This window comes from Eptatretus burgeri, chromosome 12 (genome assembly GCF_056783735.1).
Source record: "Eptatretus burgeri isolate ZD-2024b chromosome 12, Ebu_testis_v1, whole genome shotgun sequence".
Taxonomy (NCBI): domain Eukaryota; kingdom Metazoa; phylum Chordata; class Myxini; order Myxiniformes; family Myxinidae; genus Eptatretus; species Eptatretus burgeri.
Genome location: NC_140972.1, coordinates 99098024 through 99120100, shown reverse-complemented (window position 1 = coordinate 99120100; position 22077 = coordinate 99098024). Strand labels below are relative to the sequence as shown.

Genomic DNA, 22077 nt, shown 5'->3' with positions numbered 1-22077 from the left:
TTGTAGCTTTTGAAAGCAAACATATTCATGAGTTATACATTTAACAACATTTTTTTTTAAAACACATGATGATCAGAGGGTGCTTGGGGGGTGCTTAGCAGATAGGGGGTCAAAATAGCTCCTCCGACACCGTTTGAGATAAGAACTTGAAACTTTGGGACATAGTAGATATATGTATTGGGAAGTGCACAACACTGTCGGATTTTTGATATGACCCCGAGGGGCCAGGCAAGAGGGGGTGGGGTCATGGGGGCTGATTTTTTTTTAAAGTGTATTTACCATTGTACATGGTAAATTCTTTTATAAAGAACTTACTTATGTAGCCCCCATGAGTGACAAACAGTCACAGGTTTTACTGTATTTATCTAATTATGAATAATTATTATAATTAATATTATACACAGTTCATTCCTATGATTAAATTGATGCACAGTGTTAAATTAATGTTTCATGAAATGTTGACATGCTTGCAATGACTTCTGATTTAGTAAACATAGTAAGTCTTTGGTCATAAAGCACATCAAATAGAAAAGAATAGTCAATCCATTTTGCAAGATAAAATTTCACCGAGCGTTAATGGGACAAAGCAGTGCACGCGGGAATATGAGATGGTGTGCCATCAACAACGTAGTTCTAGTTGTGTTATGTTGGATCTTTCTAGATTCCTTTACAAAAGTTTTCAAGTCTATCCTTCTCGGGGGGACTTATTACATCTTGCATTTGTTTTCCTAGTTCGCGAAAGAATCTCTTTGGGTTGTTTTTGTTTTCGTGTGTGTGTGTGTGTGTGTGTGTGTGTGTGTGTGTGTGTGTGTGTGTGTGTGTGTGTGTGTGTGTGTGTGTGTGTGTGTGTGTGTGTGTGTGTGTGTGTGTGTCATCCACTATGAGCCTTGGATCATGTTTGTTTTTTTTTTAACCCATTCAGGTAATACAGCTTAACTCATTCGTTTCACAAAGAGGAGGCAGTGACACTTATTCAAACTAAAAGCAGGCCTTGTTGTACCGGGGGTTAAAATGCCAGATTCTGCCATTTTTGCTGTGCATCCAGAGCATGGAGCAAACAGGCGCCGACGCTCTTCATCCAAAGCCACTTTCAACCGACGTTCAGCATGTATAAGTGCAAGACACCGTACACGTTCCCGTGACCGGGACAAAAGCCAAGGTCGATTTAACCGCAAAGCTTCCTGTAAATAGAGGTTCAGGAGTCACTGACTGTTACAGCCTGGAACAATGCAGTCATGTCACCCATGACAATTGGTTTGCAGAGAAAACATCAAACTTATTCACAAACCTTCGTTTTCATTTTTGGTCCGATTTTGCTCGTCAAGACTAAACTGCATTTCCAACAAGAATTTCTCACAACTTTTCCAAGTTGTACCTGCAAGGTCATTGGTTTCCACCTCATTGGCTCGTCGTTTGTCATCGCCATGTGCTCAAAGGAAGAGCCGTGGTTCCGCTCAAACGGGGTGCAACTTGCAATCTTGAGTTTGCACGTGTGAGAGTTACTGGAGATTCCCTTGTCGTTCAAAGGTACAAACCAACTCGCGGCTTCTGCAAAAGACAAATGTGTGGCACTGGCATGTGGTACATCCAAAAAGCTGCATTCTTCTATTCTCCATAATCACATACATCTGTGAGAATGAAAACGAACGAAAACAAGAGAAAACTATCACGGAACGCATTCTGCAAAAGTTGGACTTATTTATGTTACTTGATTACATTCTATTATTAGCATTGTAAGCCTGTTGTTGGCTTAGTGGTTAGGGTGGTGGGCTTGGGATCTTAGGGTCCTGAGTTCAAGCCCTGTCAGCTGCTGAATTAACACCAGGTGGGGTTGACTCAGCCTGTCATCTTTCCAAGGTCAGTGAAATTAGTACCAGTGTACCAGGATTAGGGGCATTGCATCAGTGGTGCCTCCATACTTGGTAGCAGTGGTGTTGCACTGTTGATCATAGCCAGTTGAAAGCATGAAATCATGCCACCACAATAAGGGGAAGTATTTAATAAAACAAAAAAATTGCATTGTTTGGTTATCTTCCAAATCAGTTTTTGAGGCCTGCACCTAAGGGTTAATGTCAATTGGTTATTTAACCGCAGTTGTATTTCAAGAGCTGCTCGTTGGTTCTTCACCACAAAAGCCGTGTTGGCTACTAAAGATATGGTGGAGATCGCGTTGTTGTGATCATGTTGAGAGGAAAGCTGTCTGGCATGTTACAAACGTGTGTGGGTTATAAATGCCTGAAATTTTCTGGGGTGGGGGGGATTAATTGTGTGAAAATACAGAAGTTGCAGTCAGCGAGAAATGGTTTAAGGAGGAGAGTAACTGGAGGATAGGATAAGAAGCCTACAAGGTGTATCGGTGTGATAGGAAGGAGAGAATAGGAGAAGGAGTAGCAATCTGGGTAAAGGACAGCATTGCATCAAGAGAAAACGGTGACATTAAGGAGGGAATAAATGCTGAGGATTCTGTTTAGAGATTAGAGATTGTAAAAACAGTAAGATACTGGCAGGATGCTTTAAAAGGCTCCGGGTGTGAAGGAAGAGGAGGAAGGAGGAATACATGAATAATTCAAAAGGGCATGTGGTAAGGGAAGAGTATTAATTATGGAGGATTTTAACTTGCCAGGGACAGATTGGGTCCAGGAACAGGGAAAGGGCAGAGCAGATGAGGATTTCCTAGATTTAGTCCAGGATTTGTTTTTAACCCAGTTTTAGATAAGTCCACGAGGGGGAGTGCATTGTTAGACCTCCTTTTAAGTAACGATCCCAATATGGTGGAGGGAGGGAAGCATTTAGGATCAAGTGATCATAACATGGTGTATGCAAGAATTCTGTTAATAGTTCATTCAGGATAGTCGAGTAAGGTTATTAGATTTCAAGAAAGCAAATGTTGAGGGTATAAGGAGAGAGTTGGGTGATGTACATTGGGAGAGGCCAAGAAGAGGGCACTCTGCATTAGAGAAATGGGAGAACTTCAAGGAGAAAATGTTGAGTGTAGAGTAAAATAATAATAATAATATTGTTATTATTATTATTATTATTATTATTATTATTAATACCATTCCTTTCATGACGTAAAGGTGCATAGAGCTGCCGAGACAGTTTCATTGAAAAGGAGTACAGTCCTGGACGGGTCGCCACTCCGACTCAGGTTACCCCAAATTATTATTACCTCAGTGCAATGGTACTCATTTCGCTAACCTCGGAAGGATGATAGGCCGAGTCAACCCCACCTGGTATTAATTCAACGGTCGACAAAGGCTTGAACTCTCAGGGCTGTAATGTCCCAAGCCAGCCACCCTCACCGCTAAGCCAACACCAGGCTATGGAGTGCAGAGTAAGGGCATTCCAATGATGTGTAAAACTAGAGGCAGAAAAAGGCCAGGGTGATTGAGTAGTGAGATAAGGAGTGCTGTTAAGGAGAAGCAGAATCCATTTATTCGTTACAGTGCCTTCAGAAAGTATTCACACCCATACATAGAAAGCTATGACACTCCAAATTGAGCTCAGATGCATCCAATTTTCTTTGATTATCCTTGAGATGTCTACAAAAACTTGACTGAAGTCCACCTGTGGCCAATTCAATTGATTGGATATGACTTAAAGAAATACACCTTTCTATATAAGGTCCCACAGTTCACTAACAATGCATGTCAGAGCAGAAACTCTACCATGACTTCCAAGGAACTGTCCGTAGAACTCTGAGATATAATTGTGAGGAGGCATAGATCTGCTGAAGGGTATAAAACAATTTCTAGAGTGTTGAAAGTTCCCAAGAACACAGTGAGCTCCATCATTAGGAAATGGAAAGAATATGGAACTACCCAGACTCTTCCTCGAGCTGGCCATCCAACCAATCTGAGCAACTGGGCAAGAAGAACCTTGGTCAGGGAGGTGACCAAGAACCCAATGACCACTCTGACACAACTACAGAGTTCCTTGACTGAGATGGGAGAACCTGCCGGAAGGCCAACAGTCTCTGCAGCGCTTCACAAATCTAGGCTTTATGGGAGAGTGGCCTGATGGAAGCCACTCCTGAGAAGGCAGCACATGACAGTACACCTGGAGTTTAAAAAACGCAGGTGAAAGACCGAGTGCACAAGGCAAAAGATTCTGTGGTCTGATGACAAAAATTGAACTCTTTCGCCTGAATGCAAAGCACTACATCTGGCAGAAATAGAGCACAGCTCATCACTCATCTAACACCATCCTGACCATGAAGCATGGTGGTGGCAGCATCATGCTTATAGGGATGCTTTTCAGTGGCAGGGACTGGGAGACTTGTAAGGATAGGGGGAACAATGAATGGAGCCAAATACAGGTAAATCCTTGAGAACCTGCTTCAGAGTGCAAAAGACCAAAGACTGCGGTGAAGATTTACATTCCAACAGGACAATGACCCCAAGCATACAGCCAAAGCAACACTGGAATGGCTTCAGAACAAGAATGTGAAAGTCCTTGAGTGGTTAAGACAAAGCTCAGACTTGAATCCCATTGAGAATCTGTGGAAGACTTAAAGATTGCTCTTCACAGACGCTTCCCATCCAACTTGACAGAGCTTGAGCAAATCTGCAAGGAAGAATGGGAGAAAATCCCCAAATCCAGATGTGCAAAGCTGATACAGACATACACAAGAGTCGAAGCTGCAATCGCTGCCAAATGTGCTTCCACCAAGTATCGACTCAGGGGCTTGAATACTTATTGACACATGATATTTCAGCTTTTAATTTTTAAGCAATTTGTAAAAAAATTCTAAAAACACGTTTTCACTTTGTCATTATGGGGTATTTTGTGTAGATTGATGACAAAAAATTTCAATTCAACCCATTTTCAATTCAGGCTGTAACACAACAAAATTTTTAAAAAGTGGAGGGGTGTGAACATTAGCAAAGGTACCTGACGTTTCTGGGCAATGCCAGGTACCTCCTCCCATAACTTCCCCTCCCTCATCCCACCCCACCCCTTCCTCCCTTCTCCCACCCCCTCCCTTTCTTCTCCTTCTCCAACCCCCATCCCTCTGGAATCCCACCCTTCCCCTCCTCACCTCTCCCCTCTTCTCACCCTTCCCCTCCTCTCCTCTCCCCTCCTCCCACCCTTCCCTCCTCCCACCCTTCCCTTTCCCTTCCTCCCACCAGAGTCCCACCCTTCCCCTCCTCCCACGAGACTCCCACCCTTCCGATCCCCCGACCAGACTCCCACCCTTCCCCTCCCCTCCTCCCACCCTTCCCCTCCCCCTGCTCCCACGAGACTCCCACCCTTCCACTCCCCCTCCTCCCACCAGACTCCCACCCTTCCCCTCCCCTCCTCCCACCAGACTCCCACCCTTCCCCTCCCCCTCCTCCCACCAGACTCCCACCCTTCCCTCCCCCTCCTCCCACCCTTCCCCTCCCCTCCTCCCACCAGACTCCCACCCTTCCCCTCCCCCTCCTCCCACCCTTCCCCTCCCCTCCTCCCACCCTTCCCCTCCCCCTCCTCCCACCAGACTCCCACCCTTCCCCTCCCCCTCCTCCCACCAGACTCCCTCCCTTCCCTCCCCCTCCTTCCACCAGACTCCCACCCTTCCCCTCCCCCTCCTCCCACCAGACTCCCACCCTTCCCCTCCCCTCCTCCCACCCTTCCCCTCCTCCCACCCTTCCCCTCCCCTCCTCCCACCAGACTCCCACCCTTCCCCTCCCCCTCCTCCCACCAGACTCCCTCCCTTCCCCTCCCCTCCTTCCACCAGACTCCCACCCTTCCCCTCCCCTCCTCCCACCAGACTCCCACCCTTCCCCTCCCCTCCTCCTACCAGACTCCCACCCTTCCCCTCCCCCTCCTCCCACCAGACTCCCACCCTTCCCCTCCCCCTCCTCTCACCCTTCCGATCCCCCGACCAGACTTGCACCCTTCCCATCTGTCCCTTCTCCTTCTGGATGCCAACCCTTCCCCTCCCACTCCTCCAACTGGACTCTCACTCATCTCCTTCCTCTTTCCACAACTTCCCCTGCCTCCTCCCTCCCACGCACCCCTTGCCCCAAAACACATACACACGAAGAAGATGGTGTTGGCGAGAGGGAGACGGCATTTATATGCCGTCTCCCTCTCATTTGGGACGGAAATGACTGAGAACTGCATCGAATACATCAGTTTTGAAGGAAGTGAAGACCAAGCCGAAAATGGCAGTTTGGACGGGACAGGCTGCGCACGAGGTTCCCGATATCATGCCGTGTGACGTGGCCTGGTCCTGCAGCGTGGTGAGACTTGTTGACCCCGTGCTTCGAGGAGAGAAGGCCTGAGCTTTTGCAAACTCCCTCTTGCAAAGCTCTGCCTGTTGAGGACGACAGAGACTGAGATTTGTGGGATCAAAGACCGCGCCAAATACAACAGCTTTGATGCGAGTGAGAACCGAGCCGGGGACAACAGTTTTGATGGGGCAAAGGGCCACGCACATGGTGCCCGGAGTTGAGCCTATTGACATATGTATGGGTCATGGTCTAGCATCTTGACCTTGCACAGCGGCTTGCTGGGTTTTTCCAATTCTGTCCCATCAAGGAGGGGTGAGACCAGGAAAAGATGGATCCAAGAGGGAAGGGATCGAGACCGGTGTACCCCAGAGGCCACATGGGTCTGCATCATCACTGCTTCAGGGATGGAGAGGAGGGAGGGGGAGATGCAGCACGGATAAGAAACACGCTTGGTCCATTAATCTTGGTTCCTGCTGAGGGAAATACTGATACTTCAGGACCAGGGAAGGCCCTGTTGGGTGCAGCACAGATAAGGAGACAGCATAGTCCATGAATCGTGGTTCCTTGCTGTGAAGATTGATGCTTCAGGAATGGGGAGGGAGAGGGGAGTGGGGAAGACAGGAGAGAGAGGGAGAGGGAACAGTAGTAGGGGGAGAGGAGAGGGGAAGGAGAGAGGAGGGGATAGGCCCCGACATTCGTGGACCTCGACATTTGTGACATTTTCAGGAATGTATCCCCTGCGAATAGCGGGGTCTACATTTATAAAGTTGTATTTTCTGTCTGGCTGTCCATCGATAGAATCAGCCCCACCGGTAGTAACCCCATCATATTGCATACCACTGGAATACTCTTGGCAAATGGAGATGCAAGATAACATTTTCAAACCTACAGGGTAGGGGGAAGACCCCAATTCTCTCTATTTAAATGTTTATTGTATTGCACCACCTGGTGGTCGGCAGTATTACAAATCATCTTATTATATTGTTGCGAATTCGCGCCCGCCGGCGTGCGAACGGCCACGTAACTCGAATCGCGGCACGTCGCCCACCGGACGGACAATTCCGTCGTGACCCTCTCGGACTAACGCCGGGAACTAGTCACGGGTGGGCCTTTCGGGCTCACCACGATCGTGCCAATCGGCCCCCCGCGTGGGATAGGGTTGTTCGCCAAATTCGACCTACCTAAGTACCCACACGGAGGGTAGACCGGGCGATCGCACCTCGCCGCAGGTCGACTTCGGACACAGGCCACTTTAAGCGACCCGTTCCGTACTATCGGGATCACCGAGCGGTGTTATTGTCAACCTCGACGGTTCCGATTAATTATTGGGCGTATTTAGCCCACGACCAACCCTTTACGTGAAGTAAGATGGAGATTCAATTAAAGAAAAGACGAAGCGAAACGGGAAAAACAGTTCAACATAAGGCACATTTATTCCGCGGCAAACGGAAAGCACACATATACAATTACAACAATTATGCACCAAAAGCAAATGTAAAAGTAACACAACAATTATGCACAAAAAGCAAATGCAACAAAAGAGACACAATGCAGATCTACTACCGACTACGCGAGCACACGGCAACACTTACACAGTTTTACTTTACAGACGGCGCCGACAACACATATACTCCAAAGCAAAAGAAAAAGGGGCCACCCTCAACTACAAGGGGGCAGACGGGCCTGGGGCCCGAGACCGCGTCGAGCCTACCCGTCTGGTGATGAGCCGCAAAATGGCGGCGGTGCCCCGACTCCACGCTCCTCCGCGGGCCTCGCTGGCACTGCCTGGAATGGGGTGGGAACGGGGCCCCCTTCTCGCACTATCTCAACGCGGGGGGAAACAGGGGGGGTTGTTGATGCTCTGGGGAAAGAGGATATCTGGCTTGCTTGGGTCCCGCAACGAGTGACTCCACTGCGACCTCGACCGCGTTCCCGGCCTCCCCTCTCCGCAGCTCCCAGACACACTCCGAACCCCGTCTTGACTGCTGCTGCTGCCACGCTTCGCCGCCGCCACAACGCGCCCGAGCCCGAAACAGAAACTCTTCTCTCTGCCGCTGCCACACCTCTCCAACTCGCCCGAGCCCGAAACAGAAACTCTCAACTCGACTCGACTCAATTCGCTCCGCGCTCGGCGCTTTATAGTGCGACAGGAGAAACCATATGCAGATTTTTGGATCAGGATCGGCTCGGGGGCGGAGCCACGCTCCCCCATTGGACGGAGGAAAAGTGGGCGTGAATCATTCCCGATCCGCGAATTTGCATATATTGATTCTACTCCGACGCGCCTGGAGGCGGGGCCAAATCGCCCCGCGCTCGCTGATAGGACGGAACAGAAGTGGGCGTGAATCATTCCTGATCCGACTTCCCCGGAAAGGCCGCTTTTTGCACCCGCTGCTCGGCGCGCGCCCTGTACGAGTCCAGGATCGGTGCCCACAAGCGGTGCGGGAATGGCGGCAGAAGGAGGAGAGGTGAAGGTGGTGGAGGGTTTATTGTGGTGGTCCCTGGCCACGGTGACGCTTGGCATGGCGGTGATGCGATGATTGCGAGAGCGAGTTGTGACGGTAAAGGTCGTGGCTGTTGGCGTTGTTGTTGTTGTGAAGCGGCGTTGCGGTTGGTGGTTGTTGTGTGATGGCGGTTGGGACGTAGTTGGTTCAAAATAAAGATAGAACAGAAAAACGGCTATCTTAAAGGGTCGCAGCCCAAATGAATGACATTTATTCCCTCTAAGCAACGGGTTTGGGCTAACTACACATATACTTACAGAGATATCTCACCTATCGGACCTGAATGGTGATTTGCTAATTTCCTCAACCACAACAATATTAAACTCTAAATTCCTTCCGTACAAGGTGCAGGCACCTCTGCTGGTCTATATTATAAAAGGAGCCTTATCTGTCTGTTTGTTTGTCGTGCTATAACTTGAGAACGGATTTCAAGGAAACCAATGACGGTTGATTTAGAGAACTTCAGGGAAGGTGTGTGATGAGATGAGAGAGAGGGGGAGAGAAAAAAGTAAAATAAAATAAAAGGAAGATGTGTATGGATGGGCACACATGGCAAAACTAGAAACACCAACTCTCTGTTCCTCTCTTTTAATATCCTGTCAGCAAAGCGATGAGTGGTATTTACTACTATTATATATATATATATATATATATATATATATATATATATATATATATATATATATATATATATATATATATATATATATATATATACAGTGGGGAGAACAAGTATTTGAAACACTGCCGATTTTGCAGGTTTTCCCACTTACAAGGCACGTAGAGGTCTGTAATTTTTATCATAGGTACACTTCAACTGTGAAAGACGGAATCTAAAACAAAAATCCTGAAAATCACATTGTATGATTTTTAAATAATTAATTTGCATTTTATTGCATGAAATAAGTATTTGATACATCAGAAAAACAGAACTTAATATTTGGTACAGAAATCTTTGTTTGCAATTACAGAGATCAGACGTTTCCTATAATTCTTAACCAGGTTTGCACAGACTGCAGCAGGGATTTTGGCCCACTCCTCCATTCAGATCTTCTCCAGATCCTTCAGGTTTCGGGGCTGTCACTGGGCAACACAGACTTTCAGCTCCCTCCAAAGATTTTCTTTTGGGTTCAGGTCTGGAGACTGGCTAGGCCACTCCAGGACCTTGAGATGCTTCTTCCGGAGCCACTCCTTATTTGCCCTGGCTGTGTGTTTCAGGTCGTTGTCATGCTGAAAGACCCAGCCAAGCCCCATCTTCAATGCTCTTTTTGAGGGAAGGAGGTTGTTGGCCAAGATCTCACGATACATGGCCCCAACCATCCTCCCCTCAATACGGTGCAGTCGTCCTGTCCCCTTTGCAGAAAAGCATCCCCAAAGAATGATGTTTCCACCTCCATGCTTCACGGTTGGGATGGTGTTCTTGGGGTTGTACTCATCCTTGTTCTTCCTCCAAACACGTTGAGTGGAGTTTAAACCAAAAAGCTCTATTTTGGTCTCATCAGACCACATGACCTTCTCCCATTCCTCCTCTGGATCATCCAGATGGTCATTGGCAAACTTCAGACGGGCCTGGACATGCGCTGGCATGAGCAGAGGAACCTTGAGTGCGCTGCAGGATTTTAATCCATGATGGCGTAGTGTGTTACTTATGGTTTTCTTTGATACTGTGGTCCCAGCTCTCTTCAGGTCATTGACCAGGTCCTGCCGTGTAGTTCTGGGCTGATCCCTCACCTTTCTCATGATCATTAAGGCTCCACGAGGTGAGATCTTGCATGGAGCCCCAGATCGAGGGAGATTGACTTATCTTGAACTTCTTCCATTTTCTAATAATTGCGCCAACAGTTGTTGCCTTCTCACCAAGCTGCTTGCCTATTGTCCTGTCGCCCATCCCAGCCTTGTGCAAGTCTACAATTTTGTCCCTGATGTCCTTAGACAGTTATCTGGTCTTGCCCATTGTGGAGAGGTTGGAGTCTGATTGATTGAGTGTGGACAGCTGTCTTTTCTGCAGATAACGAGTTCAAACAGGTGCAGTTAATACAGGTAATGAGTGGAGAATGGGAGGGCTTCTTAAAGACAAAACTAACAGGTCTGTGAGAGCTGGAATTCTTACTGGTTGGTCAGTAATCAAATACTTATTTCATGCAATAAAATGCAAATTAATTATTTAAAAATTATACAATGTGATTTTCAGGATTTTTATTTTAGATTCCTTCTTTCACAGTTGAAGTGTACCTATGATAAAAATTACAGACCTCTACGTGCTTTGTAAGTGGGAAAACCTGCAAAATCGGCAGTGTATCAAATACTTGTTCTCCCCACTGTGTGTGTGTGTGTATGTATGTATGTATGTATGTATGTATGTATGTATGTATGTATGTATGTATGTATGTATGTATGTATGTATGTATATATATATATATATATATATATATATATATATATATATATATATATATATATATATATATATTATAGAAAGTCTTCACCCCCTTTTTCCAAATTTTTACCTTTTGTTGCCTTATAGCCTGGAATTGAATTACATTAATTCAGGCTTTTTCCACCTTTATTTTGGCCTCGGTCACATTTTCCACGGCGGCCGTGGGGTCTCCAAAATCTACGGCCACTAGCAATTATACGGCGGCCGCAGTATTTCCATGGTCACACAATGTAGCAGTCACATATGTTTTTATTTTTCGGGGAGCCGCACGGCGTATTTAGGCCAAAGTCACATTTTCCACGGCGGCCATGGGGTCTCCAAAATCTACGGCCACTAGCAATTATACGGCGGCCGCAGTATTTCCACGGTCACACAATGTAGCAGTCACATATGTTTTTATTTTTCGGGGAGCTGCACGGCGTATTTATAAATTGTGGAGACCGAAAACGTGGGGTTGCCGTACGGTCTTTGATTTGATGTCGCACGGTGACCTTAGGGCGTTCCTGCGACGGCCATAGAATTTTCAAGGTGCCCACAAGGCGACCGCAGGGGGTCCCTAAGGTGAACGTGCAGCTAGACAGATGGTAACGAATGGGTTAAAAATTTTTTTATTTTAACCAGTTTTTTTTTTCTTTTTTTCGGCTTGTCGAATTGCTACGGCGAACGTAGAAATGAAAAAAGTTATAACTCAGCGTTATAATTCCACGGCGACCTTACGGCCTGTAAAATATAGCCATACGGCGTAGGGCCAACCTGAGGCCACCTCAGAAAGTCTGCGGCCGACACACGTTTCTGTCAATTCAGAGGGCGTACGGCCGCCGTATGTATCCTCACTGTAGAGAAAATGTGACTTAGGCCTTAGGTCTTATAAATTGTGGAGACCGAAAACGTGGGGTTGCCGTACGGTCTTTGATTTGATGTCGCACGGTGACCTTAAGGGGGCCCTGCGGCCCTCGTATAATTTTCAAGGCAGACGCAAGGTAGCCTCAAGGTGCCCGCAAGGTGACCGCAGGGGGCCCTAAGGCGAACGTGCGGCCAGACGGACGGTAACAAATGGGTTAATTTTATTTATTTTTTTAACCAGTTTTTTTGGGCTTGTCGAATTGCTACGGCGAATGTAGAAATGAAAAAGTTATAACTCCGTGTTATAATTCCACGGCGACCTTACGACCTGTAAAATATAGCCAAACGGCGTAGAGCCACCCTGAGGCCACTGCAGAAACTCTGCGGCCGCCGCACGTTTCTGTCAATTCAGAGGGCGTACGGCCGCCGTATCCTCGCCGTAGAGCAAATGTGACTTCGGCCTTACACATCATAACCCACAACTTCCAAGTGAAAAACAAATTCTACAAATTTCAGAAAATTAATTAAAAATACACAACTTTGCACACCTTGATTGGACAATATTTGCCCATTCTTCTGAACAAAATTGTTCAAGCTCAGTGAAGTTGCGTGGGGAGCGTTAGTGGACAGCAATCTTCAAGTCATGCCACAGATTTTCAATTGGATTGAGATCGGGGCTCTGACGGGGCCACTCAAGGACATTTATAGTTTTGTTCCTTGGGCACTCCAGTGTAGCTTTGGCTGTGTGCTTTGGGTCGTTGTCATACTGCAAGGTGAACTTCCGTCCCAATTTCAGCTTTCCTGCAGAATGGAGCAGGTTTTCCTCTAGAATTTTTCTCCATTAATATTCCCTTCCATCCAGACAAGTGCCCCAGTCCCTGCTGATGAGAAACATCCCCGTAACATGATGCTGCCACCACCATGCTTCACTGTCAGGATGGTGTTCTTTGGGTGATGTGCTGTGTTGGGTTTGTGCCAAACGTAACGTTTTGCATTTAGGCCAAAAAGTTCCATCTTGGTTTCACCAGACCACAAAACTTTCAGCCACCTGGCTTCAGAATCTCCGGAGTGTTTTTTTGCAAACCTCAAATGGGACTCAAGGTGGGCCTCTCTAAGTAAAGACTTCCTTCTTGCCACCCTACCTTTCAGGCCAGACTTGTGGATTGTTTTGGATATTGTTGTCACATGCACACAGCGACCAGTATATGACAAAGTCATGTAGCTCTTTCAAAGTTGTGATTGGCCTCTTGGTGACGCCTCTGATCAGTCTCCTTGCTTGGTCATCTACTTTGGAGGGATGGCCTGAGCTAGGCCGGGTCCCACCCTTCCGCTTCCCCTCTCCCTCCTCCCACCCTTCCCCTTCTCATCCTCCCACTTCTTAATGATTGTCTTCATTGTGTTCTAATCGATATTCAAGACCTTTGAAATATTTTTATACCCAGATATTCTAGTTTTGTATTTTTAATTAATTTCCTGAAATTTATAGATTTTGTTTTTCACTTGGAAGTTGTAGGTTACGATGTGAACAGAAAGGTGAAAAAGTCTGATTTTATGTAATTCAATTCCAGGCGACAAGACAACAGAAGGTGAAAATTTAGAAAGTGGGTGGAGCCTTTCTATAGGATATATATATATATATATATGATATATATATATATATATATATATATATATATATATATATATATATATATATATATATATATATATATATATATATATATATATATATATATATATATATATATATATGATATATATCCTGGTGTTGGCGCAGTGGTTAGGGCAGTGGCTTGGGATTAAAAAGGTCCTGAGTTCAAGCCCCGTTGGGCCACTGAATTAATACACCAGGGGGTTGACTCAGCCTGTCATCCTTCCGAGGTCGGCGAAATGAGTACCAGTGTACTGGGCCGGTGTATACCCCGGTTAAAATAGGTGTACCATATCCCTGTGTCCTCAGAGGCGACCAGGGTTGCGTCAGGAAGGGCATCCGGCGTAAAACATGTGCCAAATCACTATGCGGATCATACGGATGATCCGCTGTGGCGACCCCTAAAGGGAGCAGCCGAAAGAAGAAGAAGAAATATATATATATATATATATATATATATATATATATATATATATATATATATAAAGACCCACCCACATCTCTCGCTTGTGAATGGAGAGAATAGCCAATCAGCTCTCACATAATCGATTATGCCCAGGGGGCTAGGATTATATAAACGATTGACCCCTACCATGCTCCGAGAGCCAAATGCTATACACTCCCCTCAGCGACTGGACCGGATTCATCACTTATTGGTGAATCATCTGCGATAGCGTAGACAGCAATGTGACAAGGGAGACTGGAATCGAGTCAGTTGATTTCCATGGCTGTTGTGTCTATGTTGTGCTGTCATGTTGTTTTAAGTCTTTAAGATAATGATTCTCGGAGTGATGGGTGTTGTCAAACATCAGATTATCTATGTTGATGCAACCCACTCTTTACTGCTCCGAACCCTTAACCCCCTCATGTCTAATTTTCTTAAAAAATAAAAACCCAAGATACATGATCCCATATAATGTGATGTTCCACTTTGCCCACCAACCCCCATACACGTCCACCTCCTAATGAGTGAGTGTGTGCCAGGCTGCATTAAATTTATGGTGTGGATGGTGAGTGTGGTTGTGGGATTGGGGTTGAGTTTTGGGTGGAGAAGAGGGAAGGGGGGAAGGGTGGTGGGGTTTGTAGGTGACACAGGCATGATGGGCCTATTGGCCTTGTTGAAACATTTTATCATGATGGGTTTAGGGGTGATAAAATAAATAAATTGATGATGATTAAAACCTAATATTAAAATAAAATATATAAATCCTGAAATAAATACTCAAACATGATATGATATTCTTTTTAAGTGTGTATCTATTTGAAATTAACATAATTATATTTCTCCGCTGTATGGAAAGATCACCTTTATATTAAATGTATAAACAGGTTGAATTTTGCCAGTAAGTTGAATATAAAGAAGAATTGCCTGTCATGTAAAACTATGTTGGGAATTTTGTATGGAAGACACAAACGAGTTGGAATGTGGACTTAAGAAAATGTACAGGTGCTCTGGTCGCTTCAAAATAATACATCTTCCCATTTTTGGGAGAAGCAGACTGACTTTTAACCTACATCAGATGAAAACTTGTTTTAATGGCCATTAGGGTTGGTGTTTGACATCATTCTAGCATTCTGTGCGATTAATATGTCTAGGTTTGAGTATGTGTTCCAACCATTTAAGCAGGAGCTGTCAAAGAAGATTGAAGATAAGGTTCACCTGGAAATTGTCAAGACTGGGCGAACTGGCGTCAGCGTCAGAAAATTATAATAAAAAAAAAGTCTTACTGGAAACTATATGAAGACAAAGATTCTCCGGTTATTTTGAGAATCTGGAACTTGTATGTATTGTCCAGAATCTCCTATGCGCATATTAAATGTGTCCTGTGTATTGAATAAATATTCTAATTTTATTGAAGGTTCAGAGTTTGTTTCTACAGCCTCTTGTGTCGAGATGTCCTTGTATTTCATCACGATCTTGAACACAGATAGGTCTGCATTTGGAATTTAACCCAGAGTTACCATTATAAAAAATACCCCCGAGCGGGAGTGCCGGTCATCTCTGCCAGAGGTCGAAAGTAACTCTGTGCCAGACTTGAATAGGGGCAGTTCAAGTACGTACGCTCTACTTCCGGGTTTCAAAACCACCCACCCCCCTCTGTATGCAGGCTCGTGACCACCCACCCACCCCCCTCATACATCGCTAATCGCTTGCAAAGCCAGCAGTTCCTTATGAACCGATGTTTGTAAGTCATGACGATGCAGTCCCTCACGGTGTAATTTACCTTTTTCATTTAATATCACAGCACGTCATTTATGAAAATAAAAGTACAAATTGACATTCAAGACAATGTTAATGTCATAAATGAAAGTAAGTGTGCATATAAACTTGTGTTCCATTGTTTTAGTTAAATCTGACAAAAGCTTCAAATGTAATATTTGTCTCGGAGAGTTCCGGTTAAGTTAATACTTTTATTTTAGTATGTACTTTATGAACGGCCCATACGGGGAATCAGAGCGAAGTTTGAAGGGCTATAAAATCGGAACGAGAGCAAATTTCAAAAAAGATGGCTCGTGTTGTTCTAGATAATAGTCCGTAGTAACTGAATCACTAATAACATTTGATCTCTCTTGATAAATGAGGGAGGAGATACGATTTGAAATCGACGATTTTCGCAACTTTGACAGCCTCATGACGTTGACATCGACCTTGGACGACCTTGAAAGTTATATCGTTGTGCATGTCTCATCGACCTCTATCCATTCCACTATTGGTTATTTGTCTCCACTCTGTTTGATTGTGGACGGACAGACGGACGGACAGACAGACGGACAGACAGACGGACAGATGGACAGACGGACAGACTTCGAGACTGTTATTATTAGGTCGTCTCTACTGAGATGATAGAGATGACCTAAAAATGAAAAATCTTCAACAAATAGTAGAAAAGGAAACAAAACAGATTCACAATTTCCCCAAATAAATTATACTTACTTTGTGGGACACAGGAAGAGTTATCATAACAGGAAAGGTAAAAAAAAATTGGAGTCCTTACTGCCCGCTTTTGGTTTTGTGATGTTCTCCATATCTAAACAAACAGGAAAGGCAGAGCGGTTTGTTGTCTGAGGTGATGGACAGGTGCAGCCAGCATCTTGAGTGTGGGGACGAGGACAAGGCCCCAGCTGTCCCTCGTCTGCACACACAAGCACATTATGACGCATCATGAAGCTTGCTAGGTGTAAAAAGTAAACCCACACAGAAAATGTTCATTTTATAAAAACATGGACAATTTTGTTTCAAACACAAAGATTCACATACGTGTACGGTGTTACCATAACACCAACTCCTTGTACCATGACAACATGTTGAATTATTTTGGCTTACAATATTGGTCATTTGTGTTTCCTTTTCCATGAATCAGTGCTAATCAATCAAAGAAGGTATCATTCTGTCCTCCTCTAATACCCAAAGCATTCAAAGTGTAGTGAATGTGGTCATGTATCTATTCTGTCAACCAGAATCCTTTTATTTCCTGTCAGTCAGACACATTCATCCTTGTGCACACTTATTCATTACTTCACAAAATTTTTGAAATGCAAAAAAAACCAAAGTGGCTTTGAGGATGAGCATTTTCTTTGTTAAAAGTTGCACAGCAACCAATACATTTGGAGTTCACAGAAGAGTGGGCACTAGTTCGTGGCAGAAGTGTATTCATGGCAGCAATAGTTCAACAGCCATTGGGCTGGCAAGGAAAAGTCAGAGACCGAGGAAAATGTTTAGTGTTGACAGGAATGGAACAGACTGGTCTTGAGACTTGGAACAACTTGTCATTCTTGGCTGTAGGTCTGGCAGTAAAGGGGAGGACAGCCAACTTTAACTTTATTTCCTTCCTTGGAAGGAAATAGTAGGTGCACCTGGAAAGCTTGCTGGCTGATGTTGTGGGGTCCTACTTGGCTCGTTAGTGGAGAGGGTGGCCGAGTGGGACCTTGTAACAATTTGAGACTCAATGGGTCCTGTAAAATGCCAACTAGCCTACCCTATCTTTACCAGTGATAAGCACACATTATAGTGTAGAAGAGAGCATCCACTCAAAATCATAATTCAACAAGTCACCAATTTAAGTCGTCAAGTCTATTTGCGTCGTTTCAATAGAACGTCGTCAACACATTATGGGACAATAATCGATTGAAGTTGTGCTAACGTCGTTTGAAATTTTAAAGTTCAGTACTGTAGTGGTGCATCTTGCAAATGGTTAAATACAGCAGCGCACCATCTGCCAGTGCAGAAGCGACAAGGTCACATCGCCCACTAGTGGAGAACTGACAACATGGAAAGCGTTTAGTGGATGCCGAGTTGCTTTATCTCCCAGTCTCACATGTCACCCTGTGGTGAAGTGTACTTACTGTAAGTATGTACTTGAGTATGTCTAATATGTACTGTACTTAAGTGAAGGACAAGTTAAGTTAGGGTGACATCACATCTGAGTAACGTCGTTTCGTACAACGTTGCAGTTTTTAGGAACATATCCACGACATAAATCATCGACTTGCTGTACTTAATCAAAACACTGATTTCTCAATTTACTTTTGTCCTTATGACAGTGGTCCGAATGACCAATTTACACGTTGCTCACTTGCTAGTCCTATCCTATGAATTTGCACATGGCCATCATAAATTCCTCTAACTTTGTGCAATGGCATAATTAATTGGCTGCGTGGCTTAGCCCCAACTCAGGCCTCCTCGCCTGGCTCTATCTTTCTGTGGCACCCAAGACCTTGGGGTTTACCTCGAGCGTTCACTCCTTAACCAATTGTGGGGCCTTCCATGGCACTCTTCCTGACACCCACCATGCCCTCTTGGAACTTGCATGCCACAGGTCTTCTTTCAGGTGCCCGTGTCCTCAATCCTAACAAATTTGCCCTCATGGCATCTCGAGGAACTCTCAGCCGCTCAGGAGTCCCTAAGGCTCGGTGCCTCATTAGTCGCACTCCTGCTAATTCTCAGGCCATACAATACACGTTTGTATCCAGTTTGTTGGTGGATGTTAAAGCTTGATACTTTACTAGTCTAGACTGATAACCACATCTTAATCAGGTGATGAACTCGTTAATCACAAGTGAAACTGCATTTTAACAATAAACTACACAAAATAATATAGAACATGAATAGTATTAATCTTATATAACTGTGCTAAAAAAAATGATTTAAAATAACAACACATTGATCATTTCCATTGTTATTAACAAATTATTTATCAACCTAAATTCCACAATTAATGAAAGATCTATAAAAACGAGATGCCCTCATTGGAATAAATCATAAACGCTGACAATACAGTGGACATCAACTTGGACATCATCCACATTCAAGGTACAAAATCAACAAATGGTTAAATTAGACAAAAAAGTTATGCTAAATTAGAACACTTTGTGGGACTATGGCCAAGGCCGCTTTGTGTGCTCGTCAAGCTCGTCGATCTGGCAGTACACCTCAGACCACAAGATTGACTAACCAGTTCAAAAGGCAACGAAAGCCACAAAGGCACACTAGTCGAGTCATGCTCCAAAATTCCTCACAAAAACACAGAAAGGTTTTAACTCCAGAGCATCACCACAGTATATAGTTGACTATACCTGAAAATTGATGAACTTATAAACAATTAATGAACTAAAATGAAGTTCATTTGCTACCTTTATTTAAGCTACCCATTAACCCACATGATCAATTATTTCAGGCAGTGAGTGGAAAGAAAAAAAAAACAATTTTTTTTTTAAACACCGACATGTAAACACAGGTAGATAAAAATGGCACACTTACCGACTTGAATCCCCCTGCTCTGTACCTGCAACCCAGATGTCACAGATAAGGCAGATGGACTTTCCTTTGATTCCTTTTCATTGAACCTGCCAGCCTGCATGCCATGGAAGGAATAATAATACATACTCAGCGAACAGTGAGAACATCATTACAAACAACCAATGGTAATCCGATTCAAAAAATGAGAAAATTCTCAATGAAATAGGATTTTAAAAACAAACACTAATTATAAAAATGCCCGTCCTGTCCCCTTTTATCCATGTTGCATGTCCGTCCTGTGCCCTTTTATCCACGCTGCGTGTCCGTCCTCTGCCCTTTTATCCACGCTGCGTGTCCGTCCTCTGCCCTTTTATCCACTCTGCGTGTCTGTCTTCTGACCTTTTATCCACGCTGCGTGTCCGTCCTCTGCCCTTTTATCCACTCTGCGTGTCCGTCCTCTGCCCTTTTATCCACTCTGCGTGTCCGTCCTCTGCCCTTTTATCCACTCTGCGTGTCCGTCCTCTGCCCTTTTATCCACGTTGCGTGTCCGTCCTCTGCCCTTTTATCCACGTTGCGTGTCCGTCCTCTGCCCTTTTATCCACGTTGCGTGTCCGTCCTCTGCCCTTTTATCCACGTTGCGTGTCCGTCCTCTGCCCTTTTATCCACGTTGCGTGTCCGTCCTCTGCCCTTTTATCCACGTTGCGTGTCCGTCCTCTGCCCTTTTATCCACGTTGCGTGTCCGTCCTCTGCCCTTTTATCCACGTTGCGTGTCCGTCCTCTGCCCTTTTATCCACGTTGCGTGTCCGTCCTCTGCCCTTTTATCCACGTTGCGTGTCCGTCCTCTGCCCTTTTATCCACGTTGCGTGTCCGTCCTCTGCCCTTTTATCCACGTTGCGTGTCCGTCCTCTGCCCTTTTATCCACGTTGCGTGTCCGTCCTCTGCCCTTTTATCCACGTTGCGTGTCCGTCCTCTGCCCTTTTATCCACGTTGCGTGTCCGTCCTCTGCCCTTTTATCCACGTTGCGTGTCCGTCCTCTGCCCTTTTATCCACGTTGCGCGTCCGTCCTCTGCCCTTTTATCCACGTTGCGCGTCCGTCCTCTGCCCTTTTATCCACGTTGCGCGTCCGTCCTCTGCCCTTTTATCCACGTTGCGCGTCCGTCCTCTGCCCTTTTATCCACGTTGCGCGTCCGTCCTCTGCCCTTTTATCCACGTTGCGTGTCCGTCCTCTGCCCTTTTATCCACGTTGCGTGTCCGTCCTCTGCCCTTTTATCCACGTTGCGTGTCCGTCCTCTGCCCTTTTATCCACGTTGCGTGTCCGTCCTCTGCCCTTTTATCCACGTTGCGTGTCCGTCCTCTGCCCTTTTATCCACGTTGCGTGTCCGTCCTCTGCCCTTTTATCCACGTTGCGTGTCCGTCCTCTGCCCTTTTATCCATGTTGCGTGTGGTGGATGGCCATGCAGGCAGCTGGCAAGTATTGCCAGTAATGGGCTGCATAGCCTTGATGTAGGCAAAGGATTCTCTTATGGAGAACAATGGCTATGATCACCTGTCTCGTATAGACACTGCTGAGAAGAAAGTAGTGGCAAACCACTTCTGTACATACCAAGAACACAATCGTGATCAGAAATCTGAGAGATAAAACTACAGTGATCGAAGATGACCCCCACCACCTCCCCTCACGTTTTGAAGCACCCACATGGCTACTGGGGAAGAGAAAGGTGCTTTAATGAGTACAACTGGCCGTTATGGCTGGAATGGATCAAACCAGCAAGGAAATTAATTTGCCGAAGTTGCCAGAACTGAAAGTCAAACTGAGCTTCTCAAATTTTCACAAAATTGGAACATGGAATGCAACATCAATGAATCAGAGGTTAGATGTTGTAAATAGAGAGATGGAGAGGATAAGAACTGAAATGTTGGATATAAGCGAACTTAGATTGATTGGTTTGGGGACATTTCAATCTGACTATGACAAAGTGTTCTTTTCTGGTCACAAAACCTGGAAAACAAATGGAGCGTCATCGATTGGCAATAAAAGGATGGCAGGGCCAGTACTTGGATACAACCCAGTCAATGGACAGGTTGATATCGGTGAGGGTGAAAGGACATCCAGTGTACACTACCATCATTCAGATATGTGCTCCAACTTCTGCAGCATTAAGAAAATGTGGAGTTTTATTGAAAGCAGCAGGAACAAGTAAAAACATGTGCCTAAAGGAGATGTTTTAATCATTACGGAAGACTGGAATGCAAAAATTGGAGAAGCAGGAGCACAAGGGATTACGAGAAAGCATGGACTTGGCATCCAAAATGAGCTAGGTGACCGAATGCTGGGGTTATGTGTGGAGAATGAGCTCATTCGTAATTGTAAACACAGAGTTCAAACAACTCAAGCATAGGATTTATACACATGGACTTTACCTGATGGGCAACATTGAAATCAGATTGCCTATATTCTATGCTGTTCAGGGAGCTGAGGCGTAAAACTGTACGTGCACTGAGGGTGGACAAGGAGGCCTATGTGCGAGGAATCTGTGAGGGGGTAGAGCATCACCTGTGGACAGGTGATTCTCGTCCCGCTTACAGGGGAATTCGCGCATTACGTTCATCCAAGCCCATCCCTCTGAGCACTGCAGTTCGAGCAGAGAGTGGTAGGCTCTTGACAGAGGAGTCTGAAGTGAAGGCCC

General features: G+C 45.3%; 1 protein-coding gene across 5 annotated transcripts in view; it reads right to left on the bottom strand.

The window, feature by feature from the left end:
• Positions 1-22077, bottom strand: part of LOC147016225 (uncharacterized) — a 78922-nt gene that overhangs the window by 31594 nt on the left and 25251 nt on the right. For 4 of the 5 annotated variants that reach the window (XM_085849061.1, XM_085849065.1, XM_085849062.1 and 1 more), the window contains 4 exons: positions 19412-19505; positions 16650-16787; positions 1289-1548; positions 1001-1181 (listed from right to left, as the gene is read on the bottom strand). In XM_085849061.1, coding sequence (XP_085705187.1) covers positions 1001-1181; positions 1289-1548; positions 16650-16787; positions 19412-19505 — 673 coding nt within the window. The remainder of the gene's footprint in view (positions 1-1000; positions 1182-1288; positions 1549-16649; positions 16788-19411; positions 19506-22077) is intronic. The other variant, XM_085849064.1, reaches the window with a different exon arrangement.